Here is a 15,474-nt window from a genome sequence, read left to right as displayed (position 1 = left end):
AAAAAAAATAGAGGATGAACTCACTTTTTCCCAAGGAAAAGGTCGAGGGGGGTCGGAGGAGGGAATGAGCTCCGGAGGATCCGGCAGGGATTTGGGAGCGGGAGAAGTTGGAGCCGCTTCCAGAGGGTTGGAAGGAGCCGTTCCAACTCCCGGGAATGCTGCGGGCGGTTGCTGCCATCTTCAGGCTGGAAAACCTGGAGCTGGAAAAATTCCACCCCTTCCCCCCCCCCCCCCCCCCACCCCCCATGCCTCCCGCAGCATTCCAAGGAATTTGGGGCTTCCTGGGCCTCGAAAGCTCCGGCGAATTCCAGCAAGGCCGTAATTCCATGATTTACTTGGAGAATCCGCTTGGGGTTGAGTTTTAGGGATGGAAAAATCCTTTTCCCAACCCAAATCCTGGAAAACAGCGGGAATGAGGGGGGACGGAGGGGATTCAGGGCATGGGATCATCCCAGGGGGCTGCTCCCATTTTTCCTCATCCCTCGGGAGCAGCGAGATCGGGGTTGGGAAAGGGATTGCGAGGGGTAGGCCAAACATCCCGGATTTTTCCCATCTCAGGATTCCTGGAGGGAATCATTTGGATCGCTGGGTCCTGGAGCAACCCCACTTCCAAAGGGGCCGGCCAGGGAATGGGAGAGGGGTTGGGATATCCCAAAATCCAGCAGGGTCTTCCATAAATTCTCCACCGGGATATTCCCGCTCCTTGACCCCAACCCAGCCCTATCCAGGGGCGATCCCTGCGGAATTCCCTGGAAAAGTAGCATCCCTCAGATCTCCAGGAAGGGAAAAGAGCAGGATTTGGGGAACCAAAGGTCGGGAAGGCCTGGAATTTTTTCCATGTGGGGCCATCCCGGGAGCCCTGGCAGGGCCCCCCCCGCCACCTCCCCCCCTTTTCCCATTCCCAGCCTCCTCCGATTTCCATGGAAACTGCGGATACAAATTCCATGGCAACCCCATGGCAACGGCACCGGCGATGCCGCCGTTCCCACATCCCGGAGGCGGGAGAGGCCCGGGAATGCTGCGCCTGGAGAGCTCTTTTCCCTGCGCCTCATGGAATCCATGGAATTCCCAGGAATCCTGGAGCTCGGTGTGGAGGAGAAAGGATCGTCCTGGAGCCTGAGGAGGCTGGAAAAGCTCATCCCAGGGATGGGCAGCGGGATCCCCGTCCTGGGACCTTCCAAGGTCCAGCCACAGCTTCTCTGGGAATTCCAGCCCAGTCGGGAATCCCTTCCCAAGATCCCAGCCCGAGCTCCCCTTTCCCAGGGAAATCCCTCCATTCCCGCCTCTCCCAGCCTGCCATTGGATCCAGCCCCAGCCCGACTCCTCTGCGGGAAGGAATTCCGGCCTCCAGGCCCTTCCCTGGGAATCTCGGCACTCCAGGAAGGCTCTCCCTTCCCTTTCCCATCCCCGACTTCCAGAAAAACCCCTGGCCATGGATTCGGAGCCTCCTGCATCCCACAATCCCGGAATGCTTTGGCTGGGATCCACGCAGCTTCAATCCCATCCCATTCCATGGGCAGGGACACTTCCCACGATCCCAGGCTGCTCCAGCCTTTCCTTGGACACTTCCAGGGATCCAGGGGCAGCCACAGCTTCGCTGGGAATTCCATCCCAGTGTTTGCCCTCACTCCAACCCCATCTCCAGCTCCCAGTAGCTGGATCCCAGCGCGAAGAAGCAGGAGGAGCTCTCCCGGCCCCGTTTTTCCCGGTGCTTCCCACGGAATCGCGCTGGGATCGGGAAAAGGGGGGGAGGGGCCACGATGCTCCCGGCGTTGCCAAGCAACGGGAAGCGGGACTGCGCATGCGCAGCAGCGCACCCGACGATGAGTGGGCGTTGCCAGGCAACGGGAGGACGCCGCTATGTCAGCGCATGCGCAGTGGGCGACGCGCATCGGCCGTTGCCGGGGCAACGGGAGGTGCGCATGCGCAGTAAGGGGCGCGCACCTGCGCTCAGGTGTCCCCATGGAGCAGGGCGAGAACGGGGCGGCCCCGGGCCCGAACCCGGAGCTTGCGGAGCTCGACCCCGACCCCAAACTCGATCCCGAGCCCGATCCCGATCCCGAGCCCGATCCCGATCCCGATCCTGATGCCGGTGCCGGTGCCGATCCCGATCCCGGCGCGGAGTGGGAGCGCCAGCAGCGAATCGCCGCCCGCCGCAGCCGCATCGAGGCCCGGCGCCGGTGAGGAACGGCGGGGCCGGGCCCCCATTCCCGGCAGGATCCTCCCGCTTTTCCAGAGGAATCCCCCCGCTCACACGCGCGGAAGTGGCGCTGGGGGGTCCCCACCCCAAATAGGGACAGGGCCGGAGCTCAAAACGCGACCCCAACCCCGACCCCAAACTCGACCCCAGGGCTCAGGATCTGAGCCGGGGCTCAGAAGCCTCCCCGGGGCTTGGGATCCGTCCCAAATCCAACCCCAGGGCTCAGAACAATCCCAAATCCAACCCCAGGGCTCAGAACAATCCCAAATCCAACCCCAGGGCCCAGAACTCGGCTCCATGTCTATCCCTGGGGCTCAGGGTCCATCCCAAAGCAAATCCCAAGGCTCCAAACCCATCCCAAACCCAATCCATGGGCTCCAAACCCAATCCCAAACCCAATCCATGGGCTCAGGATCTGATCCCAAACCCAATCCCAGGCTCAGGATCCTTCCCAAACCCAATCCTAGGCTCAGGATCCATCCCAAACCAAATCCCATGGCTCCAAACCCATCCCAAACCAAATTCCAGGGCTCAGGATCCTTCCCAAACCAATCCCAGGCTCAGGATCCATCCCAAACCCAATCCCAGGGCTCCAAACCCATCCCAAACCAAATTCCAGTGCTCAGAATCTGATCCCAAATGCAATTCCAGGGCTCAGGATCCGTCCCAAACCCAATCCCAGGCTCAGGATCCATCCCAAACCCAATCCCAAGGCTCCAAACCCAATCCCAAACCCAATCCCAAACCCAATTCCAGGGCTCAGGATCCATCCCAAACCCAATCCCAGTGCTCAGGATCCATCCCAAACCCAATCCCAAGGCTCCAAACCCAATCCCAAACCCAATCCCAAACCCAATTCCAGGGCTCAGGATCCATCCCAAACCGAATCCCAGCACTCCAAACCCATCCCAAACCCAATCCCAGGGCTCCAAGCCCAATCCCAAACCCAATCCCAGTTCTCAGGACCATTCCCAGTTCCCGGAACATTCCGGCAGTGGGAGCTGGGAGGGGACAGGGAGCCAGGACTGTCCCCAAAGCAGCTCTGGGCCAAGGCCCACCCTGGATCCCAAACATTCCCAATTCCCTGCCGGCCGCAGGAGCTCAGGGATCACCCCGGGCAGAGATTCCCAATTCCAGGGATCTCCACTCTCAATCCCAGCAGATCCCGAAGTTAAGGACGTTCCTGTCCTGCCTCCGGCACCGGGACAATCTCATTCCCAAGGCACTTCCCCGTTGGACAAATCCAGCCCCATCCCATCCCGGATCCAACCTGGGATTCACCTGCCTCGGGACACCTTTTCCCAAAGGATTTTCCATGGGATTGGACTGGATCCCAGGGATTCCCAGTCCCTCCAGGCGGGATGGGATCCCACTGGGAAGCAGCAGGAGCCTGTCCCGTGCTGGGGTTGGCTTGGGATCCCACTTTTCTCTGTTTTTATGGAAAACTGGGATGGGAACCACCGTTTCCCGCCAGCCTGATGCACAGCTAGGTGGATCCTATTCCCAATCCATGGAATCTCATTTGTCACGTTCCCATCCCGCCAGGTTCCTTCTTCCCTTCCCATTCCCAAATCCTTTCCCGATCCCAAGAAACCACCTGGGATTGATCCCACTGGAATATGCCGAGCGGGAAGGATCCCACCAGGATCATCCCAGTCCAGCTCCTGGCCCTCCCATCCCAAAATTCCCACCCTGTGTCCCTTCCCTCTTCCTGAGGGGCTGATCCCGCATTCCTGGCAGCATTCCCAGCTCCAGAGGGGGAATCCTGGATCCCGTTTTCCCTCGGGAATGCTGTTCCCTGTTTCCTGCTTCCCATGGGAACCTCTTGAGGGGGGAGGGAGATCCCGGTGGGCCATGCTAGGATCAGATCCAGGCCGTTCCCAAGCTTTGGGAAGAGTTTGGGGTGGAAAATATTCCAGGTTTTCCCTGTTTTCCACCCAGGGAAGCCCATGGAGAGGAGGTGGAGCAGGAAGAGGAGGAGGAGGAGGAGGAAGAGGAGAGAAAGAGCCTGAAGCTGATCGAGGACACCGGGAAGGTGAGGAAGGGTTGGGAATCTCTTGGATCCATCCTTGTTCCCTGTTTTCCTCCTTGGTGTCCCCTTGATGGGGCAAAAATATGGGAGAGAAACTCCCCAGGACAGGATTTGGGATCTGATGGGAATCTGCTCTTGGATCCCTCCTTATCCCTTGTTTTCCTCCTTTATGGACCAAAAACTGGGAGAGAAACTCCCCAAGACTGGGATTTGGGGCTGGATCCTTGGGATCCAGTGGGAATCTCCTCTTGGATCCCTCCTTATTCCCTGTGTTCCTCCTTTGTGGACCGAAAACTGGGAGAGAAACTCCCAAGACCGGGATTTGGGCCAGATCCTTGGGATCCAGTGGGAATCTCCTCTTGGATCCACCCTTATCCCTTGTTTTGATCCTTGGTGTCCCCTTGATGGGGCAAAAAACCAGGAGAGGAACTCCTCAGGACCGGAATTTGGGATCTGATGGGAATCTCCTCTTGGATCCCTCCTTCTCCCTCCTTGGTGTCCCATTTATGGACCAAAAACTGGGAGAAAGACTCCCAAGATTGGGATTGGGGCTGGATCCTTGGGATCCAGTGGGAATCTCCTCTTGGATCCCTCCTTATTCCCTGTGTTCCTCCTTTGTGGACCGAAAACTGGGAGAGAAACTCCCAAGATTGGGATTTGGGGCTGGATCCTTGGGATTTGATTCCCACACAACACATGGCTGGGAAGGATCTGGGAGTGGTGCATTCCAAGCCCAAATTCCAAGGGTGTCCCTTCCCTGGCAGGTCCTGGCCAAGCTGCTTTTCCATGGGACGCAGCTGGTGACGGATGTCCGGGTGGGAGCCGACCTGCGGGAATCGCGGAGGCGGGAAAAGGAGGGCGAGGACAAGCTCCGGAGGTGAGGGGGAAGGAGCTGGGGATTCGGGAATGCCACCGGATTCCGATGGAAAATTTAGGCCAATAAAGAGCTCCCAAATCCCACCTGGCCCAGGTGGTTTTAGGGAGCTTTCCAGAGCTTTCCAGGAGAGCTGGGATTTGGGATAAGGGCTGGAGGGGCAGGAGGCAGGGAATGGCTTCCCAGTGGGAAAGGGGAGCTCGGGCTGGGATGTTGGGAAGGAATTCGCGGCTGGGCTGGAATTCCCAGGGAATGCCCCCGGATCCCTGGCAGGGCCCAAGGAAAGGCTGGAGCAGCCTGGGATCATCGGGGGAGGTGCCGGCCTTGGAATGGGATGGGATTGAAGCTGCGTGGATCCCAGCCAAAGCATTCCGGGATTGTGGGATGCAGGAGGCTCCGAATCCATGGCCAGGGGTTTTTCTGGAAGTCGGGGATGGGAAAGGGAAGGGAGAGCCTTCCTGGAGTGCCGAGATTCCCAGGGAAGGGCCTGGAGGCCGGAATTCCTTCCCGCAGAGGAGTCGGGATGGGGCTGGATCCAATGGCAGGCTGGGAGAGGCGGGAATGGAGGGATTTCCCTGGGAAAGGGGAGCTCGGGCTGGGATCTTGGGAAGGAATTCCCGGCTGCGCTGGAATTCCCAGAGAATCCCTGGCTGCCCCTGGATCTCTGGGAGTATACAAGGAAAAGTTGGAGCAGCCTGGGATACAGGAAAGTGTTGGGATTGGAATGGGATGGAAGGTCCATGAATCCCACCCAAAGCATTCTGAAATTCCTCCTTGGAATTCCCCAGCACATTCCTGGAAACACCCTGCCCATCCTGCTGTGACAGTAGAATTTTTCCTGCTGGGATTTTCCAAAGCCTTTCCAGCCTCTGGCATTCCCTGATTCTCCCCGGGAGCTTTCCTGGCTGGTTCAATCCTGCTTTTCCATCAGCCCCATTCCCAGGATTTGGGATATCAGCCAGGAAACACCAAATCCATGCTCCCGCTGCCTCTGGACCCATAGGAACCATTGCTCCATGGGAATTCCCAGTGGGAATCTCATTAAGGAACCAGCTGCTGGGAATTCCAGGAACTGGGAATTTGGGGGTGGCTCCACCAGGGACTTCCCAGGAAGCTGCTGCTGCTCCAGGGATTGGGCACATGGGGACATGGAAGTGCTGGGAATTGTTGGATTCCAGGGCCTTCTCCAAGCTTAATTCCATCTGGGGATTCCATGATGGGATGGGAATGGGAAGGGATTTAGGGAAGGGATTTAGGGAAGGGCCTCCAGGTCTGGAGCAATTCCAGCCCTATCCCAGCTCCCTGATTCCCTGGCTTCCCGCAGGTTGGAAAAGCTGGAGGCGGAAGCCAAGCACGGCACAGAAAAATTGGAGGAGATCAACTCCAAGTGGGCCTTGGCCAAGGATATGAAGATCCCGCAGGAATTGTGGGAGCTGCTGGAGCAGCAGCAGGATCAGTGCGAGCTGCTCCTGCTGGAAAAGAACCGGCTCATCCAAGAGCTCCGGCAGGTATTCGGGAATACTCAGAGAATATTCGGGAATCCAGGCTGGGAGAGGCGGCAATGTCCAGCTGGAGAAGGGAAGGATCCAGGGAATCCTCGGAGCCGCTTCCCGAGCCTAAAGGGGCTCCAGGAGAGCTGGGATTTGGGAAAGGGCTGGAGGGGCAGGAGGCAGGGAATGGCTTCCCAGTGGGAAAGGGGAGCTCGGGCTGGGATCTTGGGAAGGAATTCCCGGCTGGGCTGGAATTCCCAGGGAATGGCCGGATCCCTGGCAGTGTCCAAGGAAAGGCTGGAGCAGCCTGGGATCATCGGGGGAGGTGCCGGCCTTGGAATGGGATGGGATTGAAGCTGCGTGGATCCCAGCCAAAGCATTCCGGGATTGTGGGATGCAGGAGGCTCCGAATCCATGGCCAGGGGTTTTTCTGGAAGTCGGGGATGGGAAAGGGAAGGGAGAGCCTTCCTGGAGTGCCGAGATTCCCAGGGAAGGGCCTGGAGGCCGGAATTCCTTCCCGCAGAGGAGTCGGGATGGGGCTGGATCCAATGGCAGGCTGGGAGAGGCGGGAATGGAGGGATTTCCCTGGGAAAGGGGAGCTCGGGCTGGGATCTTGGGAAGGAATTCCCGGCTGGGCTGGAATTCCCAGGGAATCCCATGATCCCTGGCAGTGCCCAAGGAAAGGCTGGAGCAACCTGGGATAGTAGAAAATGTTGGGAATGGGATGGGATGATCCTTAAGGTCCCTTCCCATCCCAAAGCATTCCATGATAATTCCGTGTCCTGCCCTTTCCGTGAGGATTCCCGCTCAATTCCCGCCGATTCCAGCCTCCCCTTCCCACGTTTTTCCAGGAGCTGAAAGCCAAGGATGAGCAGTATGAGCAGGCCCTGAAGGAGCAGTCGGGCGAGATCCATGTGCTCCTGGAAAGGATGGAAGAACAGACCCGGAATATGCTCAAAACCTACCGGCACCACCTCCGGCAGATCGAGGTACCCAATTCCCGGGAAAACCGGGAAATGCAGGAAAACCGCTTTGCTTCTCCGTATCTTTTGGAAAAAAACCTCGGATTTGAGGCGCTGCGGTGAAATCCGGGTGGACGAGCCTGGAATCCAGAGCTCCGAGGGGCTGGGAATGACTTTGGGAGCGACCTGGAAGCGTCGCCACCCGGCTGTTCCCATTCCCTGTGATCCCAGTATGGCATTTCCATCTTTTCCGCAGAAAACTTTTGAGGAGGAGAGGCGGGAAATGCTGGATAACAACCGGAAAAGGTGGAATGAGGCCATCCAGGCCCACAACGAGCAAGAGGTGAATCCCGTGGGAGCTTTGGGATCATGGGAATCACTGAGAGCGGAAAAGCCCTCTGGGATCTCCAAGTCCAACCATTCCCAGCACAAAAGGCCAAGGGCCAAATCCCCACGGATTTCAATCCATCCGGGAATGGCGACTCCAGGCCTGGCCTGGGCAGCTCTGCCAGGGCTGGAAAACCCTTTCCAGGTGGGAATTATTCCCAATATCCAATTAAAATTCCCCTGGCACAGCTTGAGGCCGTTCCCGCTCATCCTGTGGGAGCAGAGCCTGGTCCCAGCTGGCTCCAACCTTTCCGGGAATTCCAGAGAGGGAAGAATCCCTCTGGATCCTCCTTTTCTCCAGGCTGAGCCCCTTTCTGAGCTCCCTCAGCCACTCCTGGTGCTCCAACCCCATTCCAATCCATTCCCTTCCCTGGACACGCTCCAGCCCCTCAGTGTCCAGCTTGGAATGCCGGGATCAGCTCTGCCCTGGGAGAAACCGTGAAGGAGCTGGATTTTCTGGGATTGTGGTGGGAACAGGCTGGGCTCGGGATGGATGGGGTTGGATGGGGTTGGATGAGGTTGGATGAGGTTGGATGAGGTTGGATGAGGTTGGATGAGGTTGGATGAGGTTGGATGGGGTTGGATGAGGTTGGATGGGGTTGGATGGGGTTGGATGAGGTTGGATGGGGATGGATGGGGATGGATGGGGATGGATGGGGATGGATGGGGATGGATGGGGTTGGATGAGGTTGGATGAGGTTGGATGGGGATGGATGGGGATGGATGGGGATGGATGGGGATGGATGGGGTTGGATGGGGTTGGATGAGGTTGGATGAGGTTGGATGAGGTTGGATGGGGATGGATGGGGATGGATGGGGATGGATGGGGTTGGATGAGGTTGGATGGGGTTGGATGAGGTTGGATGGGGTTGGATGGGGTTGGATGAGGTTGGATGAGGATGGATGAGGTTGGATGAGGTTGGATGGGGATGGATGAGGTTGGATGGGGTTGGATGAGGTTGGATGGGGTTGGATGGGGTTGGATGGGGTTGGATGGGGTTGGATGGGGTTGGATGAGGTTGGATGGGGTTGGATGGGGTTGGATGAGGTTGGATGAGGTTGGATGAGGTTGGATGAGGTTGGATGGGGATGGATGAGGTTGGATGAGGTTGGATGGGGTTGGATGGGGTTGGATGGGGTTGGATGGGGTTGGATGGGGTTGGATGAGGTTGGATGGGGTTGGATGGGGTTGGATGAGGTTGGATGGGGTTGGATGGGGTTGGATGAGGTTGGATGGGGATGGATGGGGTTGGATGAGGTTGGATGAGGTTGGATGAGGTTGGATGGGGTTGGATGAGGTTGGATGGGGTTGGATGAGGTTGGATGGGGTTGGATGAGGTTGGATGGGGTTGGATGGGGTTGGATGGGGTTGGATGGGGTTGGATGGGGTTGGATGAGGTTGGATGGGGTTGGATGGGGTTGGATGGGGTTGGATGGGGTTGGATGGGGTTGGATGGGGTTGGATGGGGTTGGATGAGGTTGGATGGGGATGGATGAGGTTGGATGAGGTTGGATGGGGTTGGATGAGGTTGGATGAGGTTGGATGGGGATGGATGAGGTTGGATGAGGTTGGATGAGGTTGGATGGGGTTGGATGAGGTTGGATGAGGTTGGATGGGGATGGATGAGGTTGGATGAGGTTGGATGGGGTTGGATGGGGTTGGATGGGGTTGGATGGGGTTGGATGAGGATGGATGACATTGGATGAGGTTGGATGGGGATGGATGGGGATGGATGAGGTTGGATGAGGTTGGATGAGGTTGGATGGGGTTGGATGAGGTTGGATGGGGTTGGATGGGGTTGGATGAGGTTGGATGAGGATGGATGACGTTGGATGAGGTTGGATGGGGATGGATGGGGATGGATGGGGTTCTCCTTGTTCCTGCAGCTGGAATTCCTGCGGGAGCAGATGGGGAAGGCGGCACAGTTCGAGCAGCAGCTGAATGAGCTGCAGGATGAGAGCGTGGAGAGCTACGACAGCATGAAATTCCAGCTGGAAATGGATGTGCAGGTACCGGGAAAGGCCCCAGATCATGGAATCACCGCCAGAAATCATGGAATGGTTCGATGGGAAGGGACCCTAAATCCCATCCCATTCCAACCCTCACACTTTCCCTGATCCAACTTTTCCTTGGACACTCCCAGGGATCCAGGGATTCTCTAGGAATTCCAGCCCAGCCCCTCCCCACCCTCCCAGCTGGGAATTCCTTCCCAAGATCCCACCCCAAGCTCCCCTTTCCCACTGGGAAGCCATTCCCTGCCTCCTGCCCCTCCAGCCCTTTCCCAAATCCCAGCTCTCCTGGACCCCTTTTAGGCTCAGGAAGCGGCTCCGAGGATTCCCTGGATCCTTCCCTTCTCCAGCTGAACATTCCCAGCTCTCCCAGCCTGGCTCCAGCCTCGGAGCAGCTCCGTGGCATTCCCTGGACTGGCTCCAACAGCTCCACACCCTCAATTCCCGACAACCTGGAAGTGTGGGATGCTTCCAAGTGCCTCGGAGCTGTTTTGGGATGGAGACAACTCCATGCTGGAGCTCAGCATTCCCAGGGAATGATGTGGGGCCGTTGGAAAGATGGAAAATGTTGGAGAAACAACCTTGAGCTGTGGCTGGGAGAGGCTCCGGAGATAATTTTCCCTCTCCATATTCCATGGCCTTATCCTGCTTTTGGAGCAGCCTTGGGAACAGGGAAAATAGTGGAGAAATCCCTCAGGTTGTTCCAGGGAAAATTTTCCACGGGATATTAGGAATATTTCCTTTCCCAAATAGGTGTAAAATATCCCGACATGAATCCCAACAAACGCGGAATTCCATAAGGAGGAGGAGCAAGAATTCTCTGTGACCACGCACGTGGGAGGGAAAAAAAACTTGGAAGGGAAAAATTGAAGCTGGAGCTGGGATTTAGGGTGGGAATTCCAAGCTGGGAGGGCCTGGAAGTGGGAAGGACTTCCCTGTTCAGGTTGTTTAGGATTTGCCTTTGGATTGCTGCTTGAGGTGGGATTTTGGGAATTAACCCCTGGATTGTGGCTTTTCTCCTTCCTCTGGAAAGGGAAGAACTGTTGGCCCTGCTGGGATTTAATTCCAGATTTTTTCCCTGGGGGATCCAAACCCTTCTGGGAGCTTCCCTGGGTTTTCCCTAAACTCCAGGCTTGTCTTTGTGATTGTTTTCCCATGGAATTCCAGTACCTGGAGAAGAAACTCCAGCAGATGAAGGGAATTTACCACCTGAACCAGGTGAAGCTGGAATACAACCTGGAAGTGCTCCGGCAGCTGGATGTGGAAAATTCCACGCTCCGATCCCTGCAGAAGAGGAAAATCAACCGGTAAAACCCATCCCGGGAATCTCCTCCCATTCCAAAGCTTTTCCCACATCCAGGCATTCCCGAATCCAGGCTCTTTGTCCCTTCCCAGATTCCAGTCGACCCTCAGCCTCCTGAAGGTCAAAATGGCCAAGCAGGAAAAGAAATTCCAAGAGGAAAAGCAGAGCCTGGAATCCGAACTGGAGCGGGTGACGGGGCAATTCCAGGAGACGCAGAGCCGGATGAGGTGGGAAGTGCTTGGAATTCTGCCCTGCGGAGCCTCCAGAACAGCGGAGGCGGATCTGATCCCTTTGGGATCCTTTTCCACAGGCACCTGGCGCGCAGCAGGGCCGAGAAATTCCGGCAGGTTTGGATCGTGAACGAGGAAGAGGCCAAAGGGCTGATCCGGGAAGCGCTGGATGCCGATCGGATCATCCACGTCCAGCAGCTGGGAACGCCGTGGGAAGAGCCTCACTTCTGGTTCATGGATAACGTGGGACCCCTGGGAGGCCGCCAGGAAAAGAAGGATGCGATGCAGGTGGCTGCGCAACTGCTGGAAGGTGGGATCCATAAATTCCTTGGAATCTTCCTCCAGGAAAGGCCTCTGTGTCCCTCCCATCCTTGGGATTTCCAGGTGGGATCTTCCAGGAGTCGCCGGCCCTGAGCTGGCTCACTCCAAGGAATATTCCCACTGTGTTTTTCCCAGTTTTCCCAGTTCCAAGAACCAGCTCTCGATCCCAGGAGCTTTGTTTGCTGGGGATGTCCCCAGGGAGCAAATTCCAAAGGTTTTTGATCCCACTTTTCTTTGTGGTTTTCAGGGATCCGCTCTGGAAAACGGGAGGAGGAAGGGAGGAGGAGGAAGAAGAAAGGAGTGGGAAGTGGAGAAGGAGGGAAGGAAAACCAGGAAAAGGTCGAGGAAAGAGCCACATCCTGGCCAAACATCCCCAGGAAAACCCTCCGGAAAATCCTGGAGCTCCTGAGCGAGGAGTCGGTGAGCGGTGCTGGAGCTCGGGATCCTGGAGCTGCCCCGATCCAGATTTTTCTGGATCCCTTTGGGATCCCAGGGATGCTCACGGTGGCTCTGCTCCCCCTTCCCGGCTTTTTTCCCAAGGGATTCCTGGTGGAAAACAAACTCCTGAAGCCCCTGCGGGAGGTGGTGGGAGGCGGGAACACCGTCCGGAAAATCCGATCCATCTTCGAGGTGAGTTGGGATTGGATCTCCATGGATTGGGCTTCCCACCTGGAATGCGCAGCACCAGGATGTGCAGCTGGGAATGTCCAGCTGGAGACAAGGATCCGGGGAATCCAATCTGGGATAAAGGCTGGAGGGGCAGAAGGCAGGGAATGGCTTCCCAGTGGGAAAGGGGAGCTCGGGCTGGGATCTTGGGAAGGAATTCCCGGCTGGGCTGGAATTCCCAGGGAATGCCCGGATCCCTGGCAGTGCCCAAGGAAAGGCTGGAGCAGCCTGGGATCATCGGGGGAGGTGCCGGCCTTGGAATGGGATGGGATTGAAGCTGCGTGGATCCCAGCCAAAGCATTCCGGGACTGTGGGATGCAGGAGGCTCCGAATCCATGGCCAGGGGTTTTTCTGGAAGTCGGGGATGGGAAAGGGAAGGGAGAGCCTTCCTGGAGTGCCGAGATTCCCAGGGAAGGGCCTGGAGGCCGGAATTCCTTCCCGCAGAGGAGTCGGGCTGGGGCTGGATCCAATGGCAGGCTGGGAGAGGCGGGAATGGAGGGATTTCCCTGGGAAAGGGGAGCTCGGGCTGGGATCTTGGGAAGGAATTCCCGGCTGGGCTGGAATTCCCAGGGAATCCCCGGCTGCCCCTGGATCCCTGGGAGTGGCCAAGGTTTGGGATCATGGAAGGTGTCCCTGCCCATGGAATGGGATGGGATTTAAGGTCCTTTCCCACCCAAAGCATTCCATGATTCCCAGATTCCCAGATTCCCAGCTCCAGCCCACCCCAATGATTTAAACTCCTCCAGGACTCCTCCAGCCCGTTCCCAGACTTTCCCATCCATGGATATTCCCGGCTATCCCACATCAACCACTTCCCACCAGCAATTCCCTCTGCTCCTGGAAAATTCCCTTCCCTTCCCTCCCCATCCCAAGGACCACTGACAGAATTCCTGCTTTTCCAGACCCTCCGGATCGAAGACGAGGATGAGCTGCGCCAGCTCCTGGACTTTTTCCTGGCCTACGAATTTGGGGAAGAGATCGACAGCGAGGTGGGATCATCGGGGAGAGCCCAGCAGATCCAAGGATCCCAGGGAAGGGATCCCAAGAATTCCAGGAAAGAGGATTGGTGTGTTCATCCCAAAACTCTTCCCAGTGGCCTGTGCCAGGGATGAGGGTTTATCGGGATTTTGCCTGGGATCCCGAAATTTCCCGAGGGTAAAGGCTCCCAGCGGAAGGTGATCCTTAGGGAGGTGATGGAAAATTCCATAGCCGCCTTTTCTCCCTCCAGGACATCCCAGGAGGAGAAGATCCCGCGGATCCGGCTGGGGACCGAGGGATCGGCGGATCCCGTTTCCGGAGGGATGAGCTCCAATCCGCCGGGAGCTCCATTTCCGACGCGTCCATCGAAGTGGACGATGTCCTGAAGATCCTGAAGGAATTCCTGCGGGATTTTGACAAGCTCAGGTGGGAATAGGGACGGAGCGGGGCTGGTGGCACCAGGATGGAGCCAAACTGGGATGCAGGGAATGTTCTGGGACTTGCTGGATTTTCCTGGCTGGAGAGAGAACTTCCCAACCTTCCCTGCTCCACCACAAAAGGATCAGGAGATTCCCAAGGCTGGGAATAACCACGCAGGAGATGATCCAGGACCTGGGAAAGGAGGAAAAACCGGGGTTTGTTCTCCATCCCAAGGTTTTGTTCTCCATCCCGAGGATTTTTCCTCCATCCCAAGGATTTCTTCTCTATTCCCAAGGATTTGTTCTCCATTTCAAAGATTTGTTCTCCATCCCAAAGGTTTAATCTTTATCCTAAAGATTTGTTCTCCATCCCAAGGATTTGTTCTCCATTCCCAAGGATTTGTTCTCCATTCCCAAGGATTTGTTCTCCATTCCCAAGGATTTGTTCTCCATCCCAAGGGTTTAATCTTTATCCCAAAGATTTGTTCTCCATCCCAGGGATTTGTTTTCCATCCCACGGTTTTTTCCTCCATCCCAAAGATTTGTTCTCCATCCCAAGGATTTTTTCTCCATCCCAAGGATTTGTTCTCCATCCCAAGGGTTTGTTCTCATTCCCAAGGATTTCTTCTCCATCCCAAGGTTTTTCCTCCATCCCAAAGATTTGTTCTCCATCCCAAGGACTTTTCCTCCATCCCAAAGATTTCTTCTCCATCCCAAAGATTTCTTCTCCATCCCAAAGATTTCTTCTCCATTCCTGGCAATTTTTCTCCATCCCTGGGAATTTTTCTCCCTCCCAAGGTTTTTCCCTCCATCCCAAAGCTTTGTTTTCCATCCCCAGGGATGATGGACCCCCCAAGGAGATTCTGGACATCCGGGATAACTCCAAGGACAGGAAATACTGGGAAGCCCTGACCCACATCATTCCCGAGCGGACACTCAAACTTTGGGATGCGCTCGGAGCCGCACTCTTGGAATATCAGTGAGTGCCTGGGAGGTGGGGACAGGGAAGGGTGGGGACAATCCCGGGGGTTTTCCATGTGATCCCATTGTCTCTTCCCAGTAAAGTGCTGACCCGGAGAGCCGAGCTCCTTTCCGAGGCCACCATCCTGCAGAAGCAGAACTCGGAGCTGGGAATTCTGCTGGAGGATTATCTGGAATCCACACCTGGCCGGTGAGCTCGGCGTCCCTTCCCTGGGGATACTCCCAACATGGATCCCACCGGGATGGATCTAAACCTGGGAATCGCCAGTGCCCCGGGGCGTGGATTTCCCTGGATCTGAGCCAGGAATTCCTGGCAGGGATTAATAAACCATTCCAGGGATTAATAAACCATTCCCCAAACCTGGATCTGCGTGCGGCCCATGAGGAGCAGCTCGGGAATGGGAGCACATCCAGGTGTCCCCATGATCCAGGGAATTCCCGGAACTGTGGGAAGTGCCCCAAACCCATGGGATCCGTGGCGTGGAATCATCAAATTCCAGAATGGAAGCTTAAATCCCATCCCATTCCAGCCCCGACACCTTCCACCATCCCAGGTTGCTCCAACCTTTCCTTGGACACTCCCAGGGATGGAGCAGCCACAGGAATTCTCTGGGAATTCCA

At 56.7% G+C, this 15,474-nt stretch overlaps 2 protein-coding genes across 6 annotated transcripts in view; one reads left to right on the top strand and one right to left on the bottom strand.

Moving 5' to 3' along the window:
* PTK2B (protein tyrosine kinase 2 beta) overlaps positions 1 to 206 on the bottom strand; it is a 52,477-nt gene extending 52,271 nt beyond the window's left edge. For all 3 annotated transcript variants that reach the window (XM_032103317.1, XM_032103318.1, XM_032103319.1), the window contains exon 1: positions 25 to 206. In XM_032103317.1, the coding sequence (XP_031959208.1) occupies positions 25 to 178 (154 nt within the window). In that variant the 5' untranslated portion in view covers positions 179 to 206. The remainder of the gene's footprint in view (positions 1 to 24) is intronic.
* Positions 207 to 1,845: 1,639 nt separating this feature from the next.
* On the top strand, positions 1,846 to 15,433 carry DRC1 (dynein regulatory complex subunit 1). 3 transcript variants are annotated; one of them, XM_032103330.1, is made up of 17 exons: positions 1,846 to 2,180; positions 4,142 to 4,235; positions 4,997 to 5,109; positions 6,431 to 6,614; positions 7,448 to 7,585; positions 7,815 to 7,901; positions 9,833 to 9,955; positions 11,123 to 11,262; positions 11,351 to 11,485; positions 11,569 to 11,798; positions 12,057 to 12,229; positions 12,350 to 12,439; positions 13,378 to 13,464; positions 13,704 to 13,879; positions 14,711 to 14,851; positions 14,933 to 15,043; positions 15,191 to 15,433. In XM_032103330.1, exons 1-17 carry the CDS (start codon positions 1,861 to 1,863, stop codon positions 15,195 to 15,197), a joined length of 2,349 nt encoding a protein of 782 aa, XP_031959221.1. In that variant the 5' UTR covers positions 1,846 to 1,860; the 3' UTR covers positions 15,198 to 15,433. The 3 variants fall into 3 exon arrangements, with proteins under 3 accessions (XP_031959221.1, XP_031959220.1, XP_031959222.1); XM_032103329.1 differs by having other exon boundaries at positions 15,171 to 15,433; XM_032103331.1 differs by having other exon boundaries at positions 14,933 to 15,219.
* Positions 15,434 to 15,474: the final 41 nt, after the last annotated feature.

The sequence above is a fragment of the Corvus moneduloides genome, chromosome 3 (assembly GCF_009650955.1).
Source record: "Corvus moneduloides isolate bCorMon1 chromosome 3, bCorMon1.pri, whole genome shotgun sequence".
Classification (NCBI taxonomy): domain Eukaryota; kingdom Metazoa; phylum Chordata; class Aves; order Passeriformes; family Corvidae; genus Corvus; species Corvus moneduloides.
Note: the sequence above shows the minus strand (reverse complement) of the source record. Positions and strands in the feature narration are given on the sequence as shown.